Here is a 21,360-nt window from a genome sequence, read left to right as displayed (position 1 = left end):
ACGCTTAATAAACTTAAAAAAAAATTAAATTTTTTTACTTAATACAAAATATTGTACACAGTATTCTTATTATTTAAATTTGTTTTAGTATATTTTATTATTTTACATAATTAGGAGATATTCGTAGTCAATAATGAATACAGTAACAACTTACGAACAAATTCATGCTATGAACGGTCGCTCGGAACGTAACTTGTTCGTAACGTAAGGAGCTTTTGTGTACTGAATATGGTATATTAGGGTTGTAACGGTACACGTATCCATAACAAAATATTTCTGTACAGGGTTTTCGGTACACACGGTTACCAAATGCAGTCCTTTTTACGTGCGGAACAAAGTTAAAATCTAAGTTTCCTCGGGAACGCATTAAGCGGCGGATCGCAAATTTGTTTATTCTCCACCTCCACATTTTTTTTATTATTTAGACATTTTATAACAAAACAATGCCAGGGGTAAAAAACGAAACTAGAGTTAGCGCAGTGTCACTGTGGCTACTCACTCTGTACCAGAAATACCATTTGTTTTTCTTAAAAGGAGAAAATCCAAAAAAAGTCCAATTTCGAGGGAGTGAATGAATGAAGGATGGAAAGAATGAACGACAATTGTTAAAGTCTGCTGGAAATAACTAGAATAGTTACGTAGAACATATCTTTAGAAAACTAAATATTAAATGTAAAATACACACACACACACACTCTTACATATATATATATATATATATATATATATATATATATATATATATATATATATATATATATATATACAGAACAGACCAAAAGTTTGGACACACCTGCTCATTCAAAGAGTTTTCTTTATTTTCATGACTATGAAAATTGTAGATTCACACTGAAGGCATCAAAACTATGAATTAACACATGTGGAATTATATACATAACAAAAAAGTGAACTGAAAATATGTCATATTGTAGGTTCTTCAAAGTAGCCACCTTTTGCTTAGATTACTGCTTTGCACACTCTTGGCATTCTCTTGATGCCTCCTTTAAAGAACCTACAATATGACATATTTTCAGTTCACTTTTTTGTTATGAATATAATTCCATGATTCCATTCCAAAATGTATAAACTCTTTGAATGAGAAGGTGTGTCCAAACTTTTGGTCTGTACTGTGTATATATATATATACACACATATGTGTATTACCCAAATGGGGTTTTCATTTATTTAATTTTATTTGATAATTTGTGCCACTTTAATCAATAAACTAAAAACGTTTATTGCATTTATTTGATTTATAAAACGTTTATATAAATTAAAATAAATTTTTATATATTATATAACCAATCAGCCATTTTCTTTAAAATTGTTTAACATTTTTAAATGTTTAAATGTTGATAATAATAAACTGCGATAATAAAAGAATTACAAGCAATTATGTTTTGCATTTCTCAACCGAACAGTGACTTAAAAACTGATTAGTGAATTTTGTGTATCGTTACACCCCTTATACGTGTATATATATCTATATTACAGTATCTTCTCAATGAAACTTGGATATATTTCAGTCAATATGCAGTTTGTACAGCAGTACACATTTACTGCCCATCCAAAAAAACTCAATACATTATTGTCAAAATGCCTGCAACAAAAGTGAGTACACCCTCAGTGATAACAGCTGTACATCACGTAACCATGCAAAGCCACACGTCCTGTTCATCATGTTCATGTTTTTGTCTGATTGACACGACCAATTGGTGCTTTGAGTCAAATTCTCGTCCTTCCTGTAATCCTTGTGTGCCTATAGGAGGAATGAAACAGTTCAGGAGGTTCTGTTTTAACACTGCATTATCTTTATCTAGTGTTAGTTACATTATCTTTAATAAAACAATATCGTCACAGGTCATCGCACAGACGAGGGTTCGGATGTGGAGTCGGAGCCGGACCTGCCTCTGAAGAGGAAACAGAGACGCAGTCGCACCACGTTTACCGCCGAGCAGCTGGAGGAGCTGGAGAAAGCCTTCGAGAGGACACACTACCCTGATATCTACACCCGAGAGGAGCTCGCACAGAGAACCAAACTCACTGAGGCTCGAGTACAGGTCAGACACACACACACACACACACACACACACACACACACACACGTTTCACTCATACATGTACTAATCTGCAGGTTCCAGATCATACGCATGTAAACTCCCAATTCAAAAATAATTCGATTTCACAAGTTTTCTCAGATTGCTGAAGAAAATAAACTACACTCATTTTTTTTTTTTTTATAAAAAGTCAAAATCATTCTTTTTCTGTTCTTCTTCTTTTCTCGCTTCATGAACATGTTTGATTTTTATTTCAATCCTTTAGTTTTTTTCCCACCTGCTCTCTGGAGTGGTTTTAACAGTCCATAATATACATTATATGGACAAAAGTATTGGGACACCCGACTTTCCACCCATATGTGATTCTTCACCACGATATTAGCAAAGAATTGAAACTTTCATCTATTTTTCGTAACCAATTTCATAAAAATTGGTTTAATTAGACTAATTAAATAAATAAAAGAAAAAGTTAATAAAAGGTTCTTTATAAAACAAGAAAAAAGCCAAAAGGTTCCTCCGCAACCCAACAATCGTTCTTTTTCAATCATGTATGAAGGTCTGTTTGGGGCTCCATTGACCATTTTCTCAGCCCAGAGATCTTCCCCAAATTCTCCCCCTGATGAACAAGCACAGAGATCCTCACCAAAATGTTTGCCTAGATGCTTCACCCCAATGGGAATTCCATTTTCCGATGTCCAGAGCTGTCGGAAAACTCAGAGCAGTCATGAAGCAGACTCGAACCCATTTATTATCGTCCCCCTCACTGGCTGAGATGTTTTTTTGACAGCCTTTTGCCACCCTGTGGATTTTATGGAGGAGCAAAAAAAAAAAAGCGAATACAGTAGAGTTATAGCAGCAGCTGTTGTCTCTGAGACGATGAGTAAAAGGGGGGGGAGGGGGGCAGACAAGACGAGAAAAGTGAGACAAAACACATTCCTGATGAGTTCTCATCTCTGCTCGAGGCTTTCCATTTCTCCTCGTAGCAACTTAAAAGACGGCGGGCCGCTTGTAAACCCGGCTACGTATCAGAGATCGCTCAAACTCCCTGGAGACTCCTGTCCCCCCCTACAACAACATTCATCAATCAAAAGCTTATAAAGAAGAAAAAAGAATAAAACGACCTGATCTTTCCTTTATCCCTCGCTCTCTTTGCCATTGGTGGACCCTCGCTCACGATGAAGGAAAAGCGCACTAACACATTTCACATATGTCTGACGAGTGTACACACTACACACTCACTACACACACTACACACTCACTACACACACTACACACTCACCTCTTCACTGGTGGGAGGACGAATTATCCTACGCCTGTTTTTCACTTGATTTGACACTTTAAGATGCGCTTCTAGACAAATAGGAGCTCAGGGGACAGAGGTTCTGTACATCGATGGTGGATTTTTCCGGGACATCTGTTCTGATCTGACCAAAGTGCCGATGCAGTAAATAAAACTGTGCATGACTGAGCGTGAAAAAAAATCACAAAGACAACTTTGTTCCTGAGAGTTTTAGTTACTGGAGGAAACAGAAATACGCTGTTTAAACACAAATTTTCTGCAGTCTGAAATAGTGGATTGTGATTGGCTGGAAGGTGTTCAGGCGTGAATAGTGGATTGTGATTGGCTGGAAGGAGTTCAGGTGTGAATAGTGGATTGTGATTGGCTGGAAGTTCAGGTGTGAATAGTGGATTGTGATTGGCTGTAAGGAGTTCAGGTGTGAATAGTGGATTGTGATTGGCTGGAAGGAGTTCAGGTGTGAATAGTGGATTGTGATTGGCTGGAAGAAGTTCAGGTGTGAATAGTGGATTGTGATTGGCTGGAAGAAGTTCAGGTGTGAATAGTGGATTGTGATTGGCTGTAAGGAGTTCAGGTGTGAATAGTGGATTGTGATTAGCTGGAAGGAGTTCAGGTGTGAATAGTGGATTGTGATTGGCTGGAAGAAGTTCAGGTGTGAATAGTGGATTGTGATTGGCTGGAAGAAGTTCAGGTGTGAATAGTGGATTGTGATTGGCTGGAAGGTGTTCAGGCGTGAATAGTGGATTGTGATTGGCTGGAAGGAGTTCAGGTGTGAATAGTGGATTGTGATTGGCTGGAAGTTCAGGTGAATAGTGGATTGTGATTGGCTGGAAGAGTTCAGGTGTGAATAGTGGATTGTGATTGGCTGGAAGGAGTTCAGGTGTGAATAGTGGATTGTGATTGGCTGGAAGGAGTTCAGGTGTGAATAGTGGATTGTGATTTGCTGGAAGGAGTTCAGGTGTGAATAGTGGATTGTGATTGGCTGGAAGGAGTTCAGGTGTGAATAGTGGATTGTGATTTGCTGGAAGGAGTTCAGGTGTGAATAGTGGATTGTGATTGGCTGGAAGGAGTTCAGATGTAAATAGTGGATTGTGATTGGCTGGAAGGAGTTCAGGTGTGAATAGTGGATTGTGATTTGCTGGAAGGAGTTCAGGTGTGAATAGTGGATTGTGATTGGCTGGAAGAAGTTCAGGTGTGAATAGTGGATTGTAATTGGCTGGAAGGAGTTCAGATGTAAATAGTGGATTGTGATTGGCTGGAAGGAGTTCAGGCGTGAATAGTGGATTGTGATTGGCTGGAAGGAGTTCAGGTGTGAATAGTGGATTGTGATTGGCTGGAAGGTGTTCAGGCGTGAATAGTGGATTGTGATTGGCTGGAAGGAGTTCAGGTGTGAATAGTGGATTGTGATTGGCTGGAAGTTCAGGTGTGAATAGTGGATTGTGATTGGCTGGAAGAAGTTCAGGTGTGAATAGTGGATTGTGATTGGCTGGAAGGAGTTCAGATGTAAATAGTGGATTGTGATTGGCTGGAAGTTCAGGTGTGAATAGTGGATTGTGATTGGCTGGAAGAAGTTCAGGTGTGAATAGTGGATTGTGATTGGCTGGAAGGAGTTCAGATGTAAATAGTGGATTGTGATTGGCTGGAAGGAGTTCAGGTGTGAATAGTGGATTGTGATTGGCTGGAAGTTCAGGTGTGAATGCAGAGCGTTGAACACGCAGGTAGTTTGCACTTGTCAGGTCAGTCTAAATGAATATGCTGCTTATAAACACCTGTAATCCAACACAGGGTATTAAGTTTTACACCCGTATAAACACTCACCTAGCTCTGGATCACCACAAATTTATATTCTCTAAACAACACTATGATGCAGAGATGTTGAGGTGTTTAGAAGGTTGGTTTCATATTTATTTATAGATTGTTTTTAACAGTGAACATTGTCTCAAAGCAGCTTTTTTAGAGATAAACCAGTGGTGACTGTGGCATGGAAAAAACTTCCTGAGACTGACTTTATGAGGAATAAACATTGAGGGGGACCAGATTCCAAAGCGAACCCGTTCTCATCAACACCAAATGTCCATTTAATGTCCGTATTAATCCTCACTTAGAAAGTGTTCTGGATTCAGGAGTTTCAGAATAAAAAAAACTGTACACGTTTTGAAAAGCATTCTTTTTGTGCCATCCTGGTCTCGGAGAATAATGCCGCTTACAGGATGTCATGTGAAGAGCTGAGCTGAGCGGATAAAATTCGTTAATGAAGTTTTCTCCTCCTGATCTAATTTTGAAACACTTTGAAAATCTCCAAAGGTCATTTCAAACTCAATTACCTTAAAAAGGTCACTCACAGAAAGCGACTGTAGTTAACCAGAGTAAATAATCGCCAGAGGTCTTGAGTGTTGTTCAGACAGTGGCCTGGGGGAAGAGCCTGAGAGTGGACTATGGGGGCATTTGTGGACATCCTGTATTTGTTTCTCTTCCTCATGTCATGTGTGGTTTTTTGTCACTGGATTAGATTCAGTCTATCTGCGCAGATCTGCTGGAATGATCACAGGCGCTTCATTTCAGCTGCTTTATTGGACGGAATTCAAAAGAAATGAGAAGGAAAAAAAACGCTTCTGGAGGATCTATGAGTAAAGAATTACAGAGTTACAGAAAAATCCCAAGCAGGAGTTGACTGTTCTCAGTAAAAAAAACTACCGGAGACCTTCTTCCTAAAGTGTCCCAGATTCACTCCTATAATGTTCTAATGCAAGTTTCTGGCAATGAGAATGAAAACGTCTATGAGCATTTATTATTTTTTTGGCTCTCTGTAGGGTATGGAGGATAATAGACAGGCCTTTGGCAGCGCTGTTGACCTGCTCGTAGACAGCTGTGGAAACCCATCCATCAAATGGCAGTTTAGTGAGATTAAAGTTGAGGGTTCGTGGTGTGGGACAGGGGACAGGACAGGGTTCCTCACCAACTTCTTCTTCATCTGCTCCAAGCTGCTGTTCTCTTCATCGTCTTTTCTCAAGCACACGGTGAACAACAGCAGATTTGTGGAAGTCGTTTTATTATATCACGTTCGAGACTGAGAAAATAAGGTGTTCACTAATAAACAAGCAACCGATGATTCAGCAAAATCTCACAACTGCCATGAGAAAGAAAATATCCATCAGCATCTCGTTATTCCATGAAATGTATCGTGGAATTTTCGGAAAAATCAGGTTATTAGGAGAAAAGCAGCTTGTTATTATGGATTTAAATCCAGTGTATACGACTGGTAATAATTGTGTATAAAACTTCACATAAGTAAAAAAAAATAATAATAATGAGATTAAAAAATAATAATAATGAAATTTTTTCTTAAAATAATGAGATTTACTTTACCATTTTTTTGAATGACAAGCTGTTTTTTTTACAATAATAATAAAAAAAATAAGAAAAGAAAAAAAAACACATCTAACCTATAGATATATAGATAACTATACAATATATATTTATATATTTTCATTTTATTACTTTATTATTATTATTATTATATTATTGTTATCATTATTATTATTTTTTTATTAATTATTAATTATTATTATTTTTTTTTTTTTTATTTTTTTTTTATTTATTTAATTATTTAATTATTTTTATTATTATTGTTATTATTGTTTTCATTATTATTATAGGATAGACCAGAAAATATATCAAAGCACTTACAAAACACGACTCAAGAAACTTGCCTGACAAAGTGGTTTTATATTATTATTATTAGTGACAGTCGTACATATCACATCACAAAATATGCGGAATAACGATCAACATGAGGAATTGTAATAAAAATAAATTTGAGTGGCGCTGTGGCAGCTAGCACGCAGACACACACTAATACACCTTCCCCAAACAAGACAAAACTCTTTGTTCTTCATGTCCCATGACTTTGGAGCTGTCGAACAGCTCTGCTTAAATGTTAAAAAGCGATGAGATCTGACGTCTGAGATTACCCTCAAGCACAATCTCCAAAGTCAGATCCTCTTCCAGACCTCTCCCACGAGGCTCCTCATCCCATCCGTCTTCATCACAAGCCCCTGGTTTAGTTTTATCACCCCGGTTGATAGATTGCGGGATCGGATCCGTATCAGTTCCATGCTGGCGTGACGGACTCTCTGGTCTTGTGCTGAGCTGGAGATCTAACAGCCAGGTTCTCGCTTCCCAGAGAGGGAGATGAGAAAGAGATGCTTGTTGCTCTAGCTTTGCCAGGTTAGACATTCAATAGGAAACACAAACAAGAACGAAAAAAGGTTCTCTTCCACCTTTTTTTAAATTGACACGTATTTTACGTGTTCGCAGCCGTCTCACAGAGTCTCTTATCAGACTTAATGGCGCATGACGCTATTAAAGGTAGAATCTAATAAGCTATAAGCATCGCCTTTTTTACAAGCCGTACAAATCAATTTGGCAAGACGTGGTTAGCATCTGTCTTTATGCTAGCAGCTCACTTAGAGAGAGGACTTTATTTTGTTGCTTGTACCAGACCTCGTGAACGCTGTGGAAAAATAAGAAATTCAGCATTAGCATGATCTGCTGTAATAGTCGTATTGAGAGGCGATCCAGGATTTATTAGAGTAAGTTTTGTGCAGAAATCCCACCCAGCCCGACAGACAAGCCCCTCGTTCCTCCGAGTCTGAGCTTATGTTCTATAAAAGAATAAAAAGGATTTTGTGCAGATTGCAGACGAGCAAATTTGTTGCAGCGCATCCGTGAGAATGTTTCGAACAGTTTCCTATTATTGCAATTTAAATGACTCGCTTTCAGTCGCTCTGTATTCTGTGATACTTATCACGCTAATCCCTCTGCATCCTCCCTGCGTTAATTAACATAGTGCCGCTTTGCTTATAACAGTACGTGTGCACGCAGCAGGAACAGGAACGCAAAACCTGTCGCCACCAGAAAATACAAAGAGAAAGAAATGATTCCAGCTGAACGGCTTCCCAAACCTTTTCAAGATGGCCGCCAAGAGGAATGAATGGTTTATAAGGATGGGGCTAGCAACAGTTCTGATTGCTGATTGGCTTTGCATGTCACATGGCACAACACACAATATACAGATGGTACACGAAGTCAGGTAGCAAGAAAAATGATCAAGCTAACTGTGGTCTAGTGATGGATCATGAACGATTTGTTCCTTTCGAACGAGTCTTTAATGTGATTTAGAAGAACGAGTCGTCTCAAAAAGTAATTCATCCATTTTCTACTGGACGCACATGAGCAAAACATCACAAAATCTAGGAACCAGGATTTAGTAGTTCATTTCATGAGTCCTCTGGTCCGAGTCTTTCATTCTTTTGTCACATGACTCTTATAGATGCTGCACAATGCAATAGATTGTTTAGTTTTTTTGTATGAATCTTGACATTGTTGTTACAATAATTATGAGTCACATGACAAAATAACGATCCAGAAGATATGAGAAGTGAAGTTCTTTATTATTGGAACTACAGTCAAGGTTGGCGTATGTACACGTGTTTGTGGATCTGATTATTGATAACATTTTATTTAATTTCTGATCAAATGAACAAAATGAACCGAGTTTCTATAAAAATCCGATCTTCCCATCACTTCTGAGGTCATGATGCGCTACAATGGCTGAGCTGCATTATTGGAAAATGTACTGCATAATGTTCTGTTTAGTCGCCATTGTTTTATTAACAGCCATTTTGTGGGTGTTTGTGTATGTAAGTCAGCGAGTTAAATGATGAACACGTTATTGATTTAGATACAGGGTGGTGCAGGAAAAGGAGAAATTTTGGAGGGTTTTCGACCCTGGGTATCAATTGTTTTGAACATGTGCAAGCTCATTTTGAACCCCTTTCTATAATGGTGCCAGTGTGAGTGCTGCACAAAGAGAACTTTGGTGTTAAACGCCCACACAGGAGAGAATATTGAGGCTGAATATCGAGCTGCCATCGTGAGGAGCCCTCGCCGCTCGCTTTCACAGCACCATGTTCAAGCTGTTTCTTCTAAATGCAGTGGATGCACTCATGATGACGTCCAAACTGGAAATTCCCTTTGTGCACCACTCACATGATCACCATTCTTATAAAAAAGTGAACGCTCGTTGAGCACCACTTTACTACTCCATTATATTTAATGGTAAGGGGTTCAAAACGAGTTCACACTGGTTCCAAACAACTGCCCACACCCAAGGGTCAAAAACTCCTAGTTCCAAAATTTCCACAATTTGTTTTTTACATGTCTCAGAATGTGTTGTCCTTCATAAAGCACCGAATCATCGGTCTCAGTAGACAAGAAATGCTTATAAAGGATGAGAAGGGTCTCTGTGGAGGAATTAGACTGGATTGTGGAGTGGAGAAAGAAAACTGGGACTGTCCAAGGTGACTTTGTGATCAGGTTCCAGAGCCTTAAATCCAACTGAGAAATGCAGCTGGTGTGGCCTGGACCCAGATGGAATACACACACACACACATGAACGAACACAGACATGTTTAGAGGTTTTTAGTTATTCTGCATTTGCGTTTTTTGAAGGGAGATGAAGATCGAAATTCCAGTACTTCACCATGTACCTCAGGATTTTCGACATCAAGTGCAGGATCTACAGTATCCTTCAAAAATCTTCTTCTTTAGGATTCATCCTCACAGTCATGACTTCACACTGTGTTGGATGAAAAAGGCACACAATTGCTGTGGAGTTGAAAGACCCACAGGGTCAAAAGTAGGGTCCCGGATCATAGGTCATGTGACCTTGCTGCTATTTAAGTAAAGGAAGTGGTGTATCCCAGTTTTCATGTCCCCGGGCGATGAGACCTGTTTATCCAACCTCAGTAGGAGATCGGTTTAAGTCTTGGCACTGGTTCCTGCTCCTACTTAAGCTCCAGAGCTCTTTAATGGAGCCTGCGGATGACATGAGGGCGACTTTTTGCTGTTTTTTTTCCTGCCGGAGCGGCATGGATTAATGCTCAGGTCCTAGTTAAAGGGCCCCCTCGGATGCTTTATAGTCTGAAAGTTGGGGGAGGGGTGGGCGTCGCTTTCTGCGACTAAAGACTAAAGGAAAAAAAGGGGGTTTAGAGCGAACACTTGACAGATGGGTAAGAGTCATCTTTGGTCGAATCAAACGCTAAAGATCCATTGAAGCCGATTTGAATGAGACGCTAGCTGCTAGCAACCTGACAGTTTTGCACACAGACAATATAAATACCACTTTGGGAAAAGGGGGGTGGGGGAGGGGTGGGCAAGAAAGGGGTGTGTGTCTGTGCATGTGTGTTTTGTCGAGTGTGTCTGCGCTTCCAGTGCCTCCGAATAGAGTGTGTCCTTGTGTGCATACCATGAAAGTGGAACTCTTAAAGGGCTGTTTAAAAAGGGACGCCCCCCTCTTTGTGGCCAGTGTTCGGTCCGCTGTATTGAGAGTTCTTTGTCCCGTGCTTTCATCCTGCTGAACAATGGACCGGGCCGTTCCAAACACAACAGTAGATGAACTGTGCTGACAGTGTATTAAGCGCGGATGAATTGTCAGTTCGACGCATAGATCAATGTCGTTCAACCTTCGGCGCACACGGGGCCCCGGCCTCGCCCCGACCAAACGCAGCCGGGGCCCAATATACAGGCCCCGCCTTTTCACCTCCTCCAATTAGATTCACGTGAAGCAGAAGACTTTTTTTTTTACCATCTGTAAATTTACCATCAGCCGCTTCTGAGGGAGATGATGATTTACTCACAAAGCTTCTTTCTTTCTTTCTTTCTTTCTTTCTTTCTTTCTTTCTTTCTTTCTTTCTTTCTTTCTTTCTTTCTTTCTTTCTTTTTCTGTCTCTAAATATATCCATCTATCCTTTACTTTATACATCTATCTATCTATCTATCTATCTATCTATCTATCTATCTATCTATCTATCTATCTATCTATCTATCTATCTATCTATCTATCTGTAATTGTGTTTGTTTGTTTGTTTGTTTGTTTGTTTGTTTGTTAGTTGTGGAATGTGAGCTCCAGCTCAGGGTTTGTGCAGGTGAGATGTGTATGTTGTGGAAGTGTGTGTTCTGCAGCTGATCTGCTGATCATATCAGGGAGTTTTGTTTAGAGCACAGCTTCAGTCTCTTTGCAGGAACAACAGAGTAATAAAACACACACACACACACACACACACACACACAGACACACACACACTTCTCCACAGGGACACACTCGCAGTCTTCCCCACTGTGTGTGTTCATGTCTGAGCAATAAATATTTGGGTTATTAATTCTGGACAGAATGAATATTTATTTCTCACTGTGTCTAATGTTATGAGCAGCAAAGCAGCTCAGAGGATCGAGCGTGTGAAGACCTCAGCCGCAGGTTGCTCGCTGTTTTCACACAGTTCATTACTATTCAACTCGTTTTGTACTTCACAAACTTTCTGTTTTTCTCCCACCAGGTGTGGTTTAGTAACCGAAGAGCCAGATGGCGCAAACAAGCAGGAGCCAATCAGCTTGCAGCGTTTAATCACCTGTTACCTGGAGGGTTTCCTCCTACCGGAATGCCCACCCTACCAGCCTATCAGCTTCCTGAGACCACCTATCCTAGCACCACCCTCTCACAGGGTAAGAACCAATCACATGCTGGATAATGAATCTGTAGCTTTAATTGACAGTTCTAATGCTGTGTGCGTTTGCATTGTAGATGGAAGTAGCACACTGCATCGACCCCAGCCGCTCCCACCCTCCTCCATGCACCAGGGGGGGCTCTCAGCCGACACTGGCTCCGCCTACGGCCTCTCGTCTAATCGCCACACCTTCTCCAGCTACTCGGACACCTTCATGACTCCCTCAGCTCCGAGCAACCACATGAACCCGGTCAGCAACGGGCTTTCCCCTCAGGTTAGAAACAACTTTATCATGATCTTCAGGAATGTTAAAGGGGCAGTGTGTAATATTTACAGCCCTCTGCTGTCTGAGATTTGAACTGCAATTGGAATAAAACATTAACTGGCCTTTTTTCATCTAATGGACTTCATAAAACTTGCATTTTGTGAAAAAATGAGGGTAAATTTTTTATTTTATGGGCCTGAAAATTGTCAAATTGAAGCAACTAGTAAGATCTATTCTATGACCGTAGCGTGTGATTAGCGTGAGATGTATATTTTTTACAATATCTTTTAAAAGTTATTACAGGTGTAGAAACACTTAAAAAAATTAACATACTGCACCTTTAAAGAATTTCTTCTCCATTAGTATAAACCAGTTGCCAAAGTGTTTCACCAAAAGGGTTCTGAACATCATGTCCCAATTTTATACAATCTACACTCTACAACATTCTGATTGGTCAGAAGGTGTTGACCAGGAGGTGCAGCTCTGAGAGAAGTGCAGCAGGTTGATATGAATCATTCTGATATCTTACAATGGACGCTTTAATGTGATCCTCAGTGTGGTGAGGTTTTCTGTAAGGATTATGGTTTTTGTACTTTTTTTTGGATTTGGAGTCTCCAATGAGATGTTCATGTGTTGTGGTTTCCCATAAATAATAAGCCGTTTTTTTGTCTTGTCTTGAAAACCTGCTGGAAAGGATGGATGGATGGATGGATGGATGGATGGATGGATGGATGGATGGATGGATGGATGAGTGGGTCAATGGATGGATGGATGGATAAATGGGTGGGTCAATGGATGGATGGATGGATGGATGGATGGATGGATGGATAAATGGATAGGTTCCTGGAAACATTGTTAATGTCTCAGGGGGGGTTGTAGTAACATGATATGTTCTTGAAGCATTTTCCGTTTTAGAGAAGAACTGAATGGGATTTGATGTTTGTGTGTCCTAAATGTGTGATTACATACACTACACACTTTGCTGTGTGTCCGTGTGGTTGATCACGCCCAGGTGTGGATCATCAGTGTTACGAACGAACATCTGGACGGACAGAGCAATGAAAAACGATGCGTATTGACGCAAACGAAGAGTGAATTATACACAATTACCCATCAATACCGGCCAGTCTGACTGACCCTCACCAACAGGATGTAGCTAACAAGCAGAAAATACGATTGAAATGGTGTGTAAAGAGTTGAAAATGAATTTCAATGCTACATTTGTCCACAATTACCCTCATTCACACGTTTTATTCAGAGGGTTTTTCTCGTTCTTTTTTTTTTCTCAAAGCAGATTGGAGAACATTTTGTGGTATTAGCTCTCTCTCTCTCTCTCTCTCTCTCTCTCTCTCTCCTTCCTGAGAAGAAGGAATGAAGGATTTGATGACAAAAAAGAGCTTTTCCGTTGCAGAAGGATAACACAGGCTCTTCGCCGTGTGTGTGATTCTTAATCATAGCACAGAGGTTTTAAGCACTAATGCGCTTGTGCTCAACCTAAGTAAATGCCACAGATCTCTCTCTCTCTCACACACACACACACACACACACACACACACACACACACACACACACACACACACACATTCACATTCTCACACTTTTTTATACCCAGGCTTCCGAGTTCCTCTCAGCACTACATAATACATTTTTCCTGGTTAATGCTATGGATTAGGAATTCAGCTTTCTGGATTAAAAAAGAAATTAGAAATTAATTTAAAAAAGAAATTAAGTGCCTACAGGTTTTAAATTGTTACTGAAAATGTTTTAATTAATTCAAAAGAAAATAATAATCTTTATTTTTATATAGAGCCTTTAAAAGTTGCAAGGCAAAGTGCTTTCCACGCATAAAAATTATAAAAAAATAAAATAAAATTATAATAATAAAATATATTAAATAAATAAAATAAACATTAGAATCAGAATCAGAATTTTAATTTTTTTTCCTATAAATAATTTGTTTTGGTGACAGAAGCTTCCAGGTGCACATTTGTATTAAGGATAAATTAAATAAAAAGAAATAAAATAATTTTAAAAAGGACAAACAAAAGTATGTTATTGCCCATTTTTAACTAACTAACTAACTAACTAACTAACTAAATAAATAAATTTAGTTATGTGCGTTCACATTCATCCACGTTAAATAGGGTTGGAGCTCTATAGCAGGAGATCTTCCACCAAATACAACGAATGGAAAGCAGATCTTCATGGAGCTGGCTTTGTGCACAAATATCATGCTGGAGCAAGTTTGGGTCTCGTAGTACAAGTGAAGAGAAATGTTCTGTTTATGCATCCAGAGTTGGCTGGAAAAGTCAGCGATCCTAACACTTTTGGGGTTACAGTATGGGTTAAAGTCATAAACCTGCCCCTGTGTGAGCTCCTGTAATTCTCCATGAGAATTCTGTAGTATTAAACCAATCAGCTTTTCTGCCATTGTATCTTTGAAAACTGTTAAGAGGTGTGAGGAAGAGGACGAGAAGGAGCGGCTAAATATCTCAGCCATGTGGTAGAGCCATTAGGCTCTGGTTGGGCTGGAGATATATGTCCATCCTGACAGCAAGACCAGAGTTCAGGCTCAGCTCAGAGTCTGTGCTCTGAAGCTGCCAGCACTTTCACACGAAACCCTCGGAGCGAACCCAGGAATCCCTACTGCACACCAGCATCTGCTGCAGTCACTTAGCGCTCAGCTCCACATCGCCACTTCTCCACATCTCCACATCTCCATATCCGCCCTGACGCTGGGGATCTCTTTCAGCTTCCTAAACAACTGCAGAGCTCAATCTGGGCAAAGACTTGAAGATGGTGAGAGGATGCCTGCCATTCCAGCAGTGTTTTTTTTATAATAAAGGACTGTTTGTGGTGAAGCTTCTCCCAGCAGAAAATATCTCTCACTTTCATATCACAGGAGACTTCATTTAGAAAAGTCTAAAATAATGTGAAGAAAAAACAAAGAAATGACAAAGTCATATGTACTTTACCAAGAAACGTTTCCTTCACTCCATGTGAACAGTGCAGAAGAACTTACTGTTCCTCACCACTCTGATGTGGGAACATCAAGAGCAATAAATGAGAACCCATGGAGAGAGCACAAGTCTAATCACATGCTCCTGATGAATAGAAGATCTCCTGCTATAGAGCTCCAACCCTATTTGTGATGAATGTGGAGTCCAGGCCTCCTCACCTCACCTACATCAGCACCTGACTTTACTAACAGCCTTGTGGATGAATGAATCTCCACATAAATCTAGTGGAACATCTTCCCAGAAGAGTGGAGTTTATTATTACAGGAAATGGGGACTGAAGGTGGAATTAGATGTTCAGGAAAAAGCAAATACCAATCTTATGCTCAGGTGTCTACAAACTTTTAGCCACGTCGTGTACATGTTTAAAGAAGTCAGAGTTTGTAGTTTATTTAAATGAATTGGAGGTCAAAATCAGAGAGAGTGTGAGGATCTATGTTACGCTAGAAGCTTTAACCCATAGTTCACTCCTTTAAAAAAAAGATCTTCTCTTTTCCTGCATGTAAAACAGTGCTTTATTGAACATATGTTTGGTGGAGACAAGCCATTTCTGCTCATGGCTGGTAAAAAAAAATGGACAAAATGTTGTCATTCCTGGCAAATGGGTTACGGTGACCGAGTGCTCCGTGGTAATGGATCCCTGCTGATCTCAGGACAGGCATCGCAGTCACCTTTGCAATCCCATAACCCACACAGACACACTACATTTTCTCATTACGGACCGGGCAGAAAACTCATCGCCGCTCGGTGGCTGGCGCTCGTCCTCGCTACCACTCACAGGAAGTCAGGAGGTGGAACTTGGAGAGCATCGCCATGTCAAAATGAGATCCATTAAGCCGTGCCTGACCGAGTCAGAGGGTTTTTTTTCATTTTGGAGCACAGCAGGTGTTGGAAGGAAGAAAATGGCCACGGGTCAATAGGGAAAGCACAGATCAGAAAAATAGCAAGAATTTTATTTAACCTTCCTTCTTTGCAGTAGAAGACATTTCTCTTTGTGCGGACGTGTGGAGATTCGCAAGTCTCATACTTGCAGTGAAGACATCAAGCGAAGGTGTAATTTTAAGCAATTATTACAAACCTGTAGAAATGTTAACATTAATTGAAACTAATGGCGTATAAAAAGATTCAAAAGCAATGATACAATATAAAATTTCATTATGCAATATGAAGCAATATAATAATAAAGTATATGATATGATCGATATGAAATATGATACAATATGATACGATATGATACAATGTGATCTATGATCCATACAATACGTGATATGATACAATACATTATAAAACGATGCCATATGACATAGGTAACTACAATATGATACGAAATGATGTAATACAATATGACACTATACGATACGATATGAAAAATACAGTACAATATAAAACTGTATGAAATGATACGATATGACAAATGCGATACAATATGACTATACGATACGATACAATATAAAACGATACAATACCATATAAAACTATACGAAGATGAAGAGTCAATTCAACTAGTTTTAAAATAGAAATCCTTTTTTTTTACTCTGCAATTGCGGCCTTTCAGTTTCGATCCTCAACATCAGCATCAATCAACAGGTCTGTAGTCCCTTCACCAACACCTCGAGGATCTCAGAGGCGAGAGGAATTCTGGACGTGTGAGCGAGGCAGGGTGAAGAGCGAACGTGAAGAAGACTCCATGCACACACTCCTTACACTTCTTATACTCTTTGATCCGTGTCCCCAGGCCTGTGTGTGTGTGTGTGTGTGTGCCCGCTCAGCCTGCTCGTTCTCTAGCTGCTCTCACCACCGCCGCTCTCCAGCCCTCCACAACTGTCTGACTGAGATAAGGGACGTAAGACGCTCCGTCTCTCCGTCTGAAACCTCGTCCTCGTCCTCGTCTACACTGCAGCCACGTGCTGAAAAGAACACTCATCTAATGAGCTCGCATTCTCCCTGCTTCCGTCTCACAGGGTTCTCACTAACTTTCAACAAGACCTCTGTTTCTCCTGCATATAAATGAGCACACACACACACACACACACACACACACACACACACACACACATACACACACACTTGGGCATTATTATAAGCTGCAGCTTGGGCACGGTGTCAGCTGGCCTGCTCTCAAAGCACATATCTGTATTTATACCACCCTGTACACACTTCTCGTGTGTGTGTGTGTGTGTGTGTGTGCGCTAACAGAGGGGTGTTTTTATTTTAATAATTACATTAAATCCGATCCTGGTTCTGTTTTTGGTGGGAAAAGACACATAAGAGGCTTGAGAAGGAAAATCCTCTGCCAGGAAATCTGTTGGGGTTTTTCCAAATGAACCAGAGGCGCCAAAACTTTTACCCCCCAGTTGTCGGTTCTGTTGGGGGTTCTTCTGATTTCCACAAAATCTATTCGAAAGTTCAGGGGATTTGCTGAAGATGAGAACGAAGCTGGAAATAAAAACTCGAAGAGGAAACCTGAGGTTCGGATCCGGAAATGTTCTGATTTACAATCTGTAAAAATCTGGAAGGTTAAAAAGGTCATCTGGAGTCCCATTTACTTCTCTCTCTCTGTCTTTATGTTTATATTTGTTTATGTTCGTTCATCTCTCTCCATCTCCCTCTCTGTTTTTCTTTCTCTTTTTTTGTCTCTCCATCTTTTTGTTAGTCTCTCTCTCTCCTTGGATCTCTCAGTATCTCTTTCTCACTCGCTCTTACCATGTACTATGATATAACAGTAGATTAAAGACAATAAAATGCAATTAAATTCCAGTCTGTTTGTGTGTCTGGTGGGAAATAGAGCGAGAGAAAGACTGAGAGAAAGAAAAAGAAAGATGTGGAGAATGTGAGTGAATGTGAGTCGCTGTTTCTGGTGAATGTAAGGGAATGTGATTTTTGCATTTTTCTCCCAGAAACACGCAGACATACATTTGGCCAAATCCTAGGAGATTGTGTGTGTGTGTGTGTGTGTGTGTGTGTGTGATGGTATTTAGACACCTCCATCCAGGCTTGGCTTTTGTCCCTCAGATCCACAGGTTGAGTGGGTCAGGAGGTCATGGGGTCGTGGGTGAACCTGCTGCTCACTGCAGCCGTTCGGGCGTCGTCACTTTCTCCAACATGCTTCCTGTTAGTTCCACATGCCAGTGTGACAGGTGCGTGGATGTGATTAATACCGCGACAGGGTCGGACTCGCTTACACACACACACACACACACACACACACACACACACACACACACACACTCTCTAATGCCCACCGGCGCCCCACTGGGGCAGAAATCCCCCAAAACCCTCAGAGTTTTTTTTCCTCGGATATCTAATATGGGTGCCTTCAGATACCCATAAAACTCACAAATGAAAGAGGGTTGATGAGGATTTCAGGGGATTTCAGGGATCAGTATAGTGTTTAATAGAATTACAAATTATCCTGTGAATATTATAACATTAAACAAATGTATTTTAATGCACATGACTGGACATGGACGGGGTCAGATATCAAGCTCACAGGACGAGTAAACAAAACTGGAGTGATGTAGCTGAGGCTGAGGAACTGTCAGAGCCAAAATATATACACAAACACAGGGTGTTTGTCCAACCAGATGATGAGGTCCTTCTCGATTCTGGTTCCTCTAAAGGTTTCTTCCTTATTCCATTTTAGGAAGTTTTTTCTTGTCTCAGTCGCCACTAGCAGGGACAAACTTATTTTTATAAAGAACATCTTATAAATTTTTATCTCCACATTATCTGTGTAAAGCTGCTCTGAGACAACGTTTAGTGTTAAAAGCGCAATACAAATAAACATGAATTAAATAGCAACACACATGTACACTTTACAAGACCACATCCATTCTAGGTATCCAATTCTTATTATGAATTCCACTTATTACACACACACACACACACACACACACACACACACACACACACACACACACACACACAATTTTTTTCATGTTGTTTTACACTTTTTTCCATTTACTATACTGATCCAGTTTTCTAGGCCACGCCCCCTTCAGGTGTAAACGCTCCAATATACATTTACTCAGCATTTATTTCCCTGAAAACATGGAAAACTGTTCCTAGCCACCGTACTGAGTCCGATAAACGTATGTGCATTAGTTCCAAACAGTGACGCATAAGTCATAGAATCCAATTTTTTCACAATCGGGTTTGGTTGGAAATATTGGGTCATACTGTGGGTTTTTCTGGAGTTTCATCAGTCAGTGATGTAATGGGAATTCTCTCCCCTGACCACCACATTGTAATGATGTTAGAAGTGTAAGAAATTTTGTGTAAGGATTTTTTGAACTGCCTGAGGTGAAGGTGTAATTTTTCATGTCTGACTGAGGTATATGTATCTTCTGTACCTTCTCACACATTGTACATACAGATGAGTAAGCATGATGAGCACCTTTGCACAATGTGTATACTATATATACTGTACTATACTATATAAACTATATACACTATATATACTGTATATATATATATATATATATATATATATATATATATATATATATATATATATATATATATATATACACAATACAATACAGTACTGGAAACTGAAATCTAGCTAATGTGCATGGTTCTTCTTCATCTACATGTACAAGGAGCAAGAAGGTACAGAAGATGGTAAAAAAAGAAAAAGTACAATAAAGGAAAAGTACAGCTGGTTACAGTATATTATTGAGACTACATGTAAAATTGATATGTGCTTTTAAGCACATTCAGTTCCTGTTTGATGTTATAATAACCTCCACTCCACTGAGAAGATGTTCCACTAGATTTTGTGGAGATTCATTTAGCTATAAGGGTGTTAGTAAAGTCAGGTAGTGATGTAGGTGAGAGGGTGAGAAGGTGAGAAGGTGAGGACTGGGGTGCAGTCAGCACGTTTCATGTTTATAGCAGGAGATCTTCCACCAAATCCAACCCATGGAATGCAGATCTTCATGGAGTTGGATTTGTGTACAGGGGTATTGTGATGCTGTAACAGGTTTGGGTCTCCTAGTTCAAGCGAAGGCAACATTTCATTCTACACACACTTATACAGGTGTGTGCCTTCAGCTTTGTTGGAACAGTTTGAGGAAGAACCACATGCGGGTGGAAAAGTCGGGTGTCCCAATACTTTTGGCCGTACAGTGTGGGTAGATAAGATAAATTGATGCGCTCACTCCTGCGTGTGTGTGTGTGTGTGTGTGTGTGTGTGTAGGCCACGGTGCTCATCTGGAAGCGTCCCTCTGCTCCTCGCCTCCAGCTGAGAGCCATTTCACTATTTATTTACATGTGATTATGGCGATGAGGTGCAGATATTAACACTGTCAAGAATAATTTGACCTGACATTTTTCACCGGGACGCCCCCCTGCTGTCTTTAGCAAACAAAACCCCCACCACTCGGGTTCCTCCTCGGTTCCTCTCTCTCTCTCTCCTTCTCTCTTTTCACCATAGCCATGTGGAAAGCATTCATCCGGAATCGCAAAATGTGCCGTTTAATTTCTGAAAAGTGACGTGTGTGTGTGTGTGTGTGTGTGTGTGTGTGTGTGTGTGTGTGTGTGTGTAAGAGCTCCTGTTCCTGGTGGCTGAATCCATCCCGCAGTCACTCGAGCATATCAGGAGCGGAGAAGAGGATTGTGCTCCATGAGCTCTGCAATCTCTCTCCAATAGAAGACACATTAACTTCCAGTTCTCCAGTTTTCTCATCTTCTGTCTCTCGTTCACACACACACACACACACACACACACATGCACGCACATACACACACACACACACACACACACACTTTAACCTTACACGCTAACAGAAGGTCTGTACTGCAGGCGTTAAATGTGGGATAGTTGATGTTATTTAAAAAAAAAAAAAAAAAGATTATTTCTTAAAAAAAAAAAACAGAAACAAAAATATTACTGTTTAATATTATCATAAGAACAGGTTTCTTATAGACACGCCCACAACCACGCCCCCTATTTTATTCGAATCGGTAAGAAATAAACAACAAATACGACAAATCGGGACAAAAAAAAATTTTTTTTACAAAAAAACGAAAAATTTAACATTTTTACAAATAATTTTTTTATACGTTTTTTGTTTCTGCTTTCTGATTGGTTGAGAGATTGTTGCCACGTCTGTTTTAAAAAAAAAAGCATCAGCTCGCACTGTAATTGATCCTGCTT

The 21,360-nt window shown here is 40.0% G+C and overlaps 1 protein-coding gene across 3 annotated transcripts in view; it reads left to right on the top strand.

Moving 5' to 3' along the window:
- The window catches only part of pax7a (paired box 7a), an 88,923-nt gene that overhangs the window by 58,032 nt on the left and 9,531 nt on the right, over positions 1-21,360 (top strand). For all 3 annotated transcript variants that reach the window (XM_046875232.1, XM_046875231.1, XM_046875230.1), the window contains exons 5-7: positions 1,861-2,060; positions 11,751-11,916; positions 11,996-12,192. In XM_046875232.1, the coding sequence (XP_046731188.1) occupies positions 1,861-2,060; positions 11,751-11,916; positions 11,996-12,192 (563 nt within the window). The remainder of the gene's footprint in view (positions 1-1,860; positions 2,061-11,750; positions 11,917-11,995; positions 12,193-21,360) is intronic.

Source organism: Silurus meridionalis, chromosome 19, assembly GCF_014805685.1.
Source record: "Silurus meridionalis isolate SWU-2019-XX chromosome 19, ASM1480568v1, whole genome shotgun sequence".
NCBI classification, from domain to species: domain Eukaryota; kingdom Metazoa; phylum Chordata; class Actinopteri; order Siluriformes; family Siluridae; genus Silurus; species Silurus meridionalis.
This window is presented reverse-complemented; position numbering and strand designations above follow the sequence as displayed.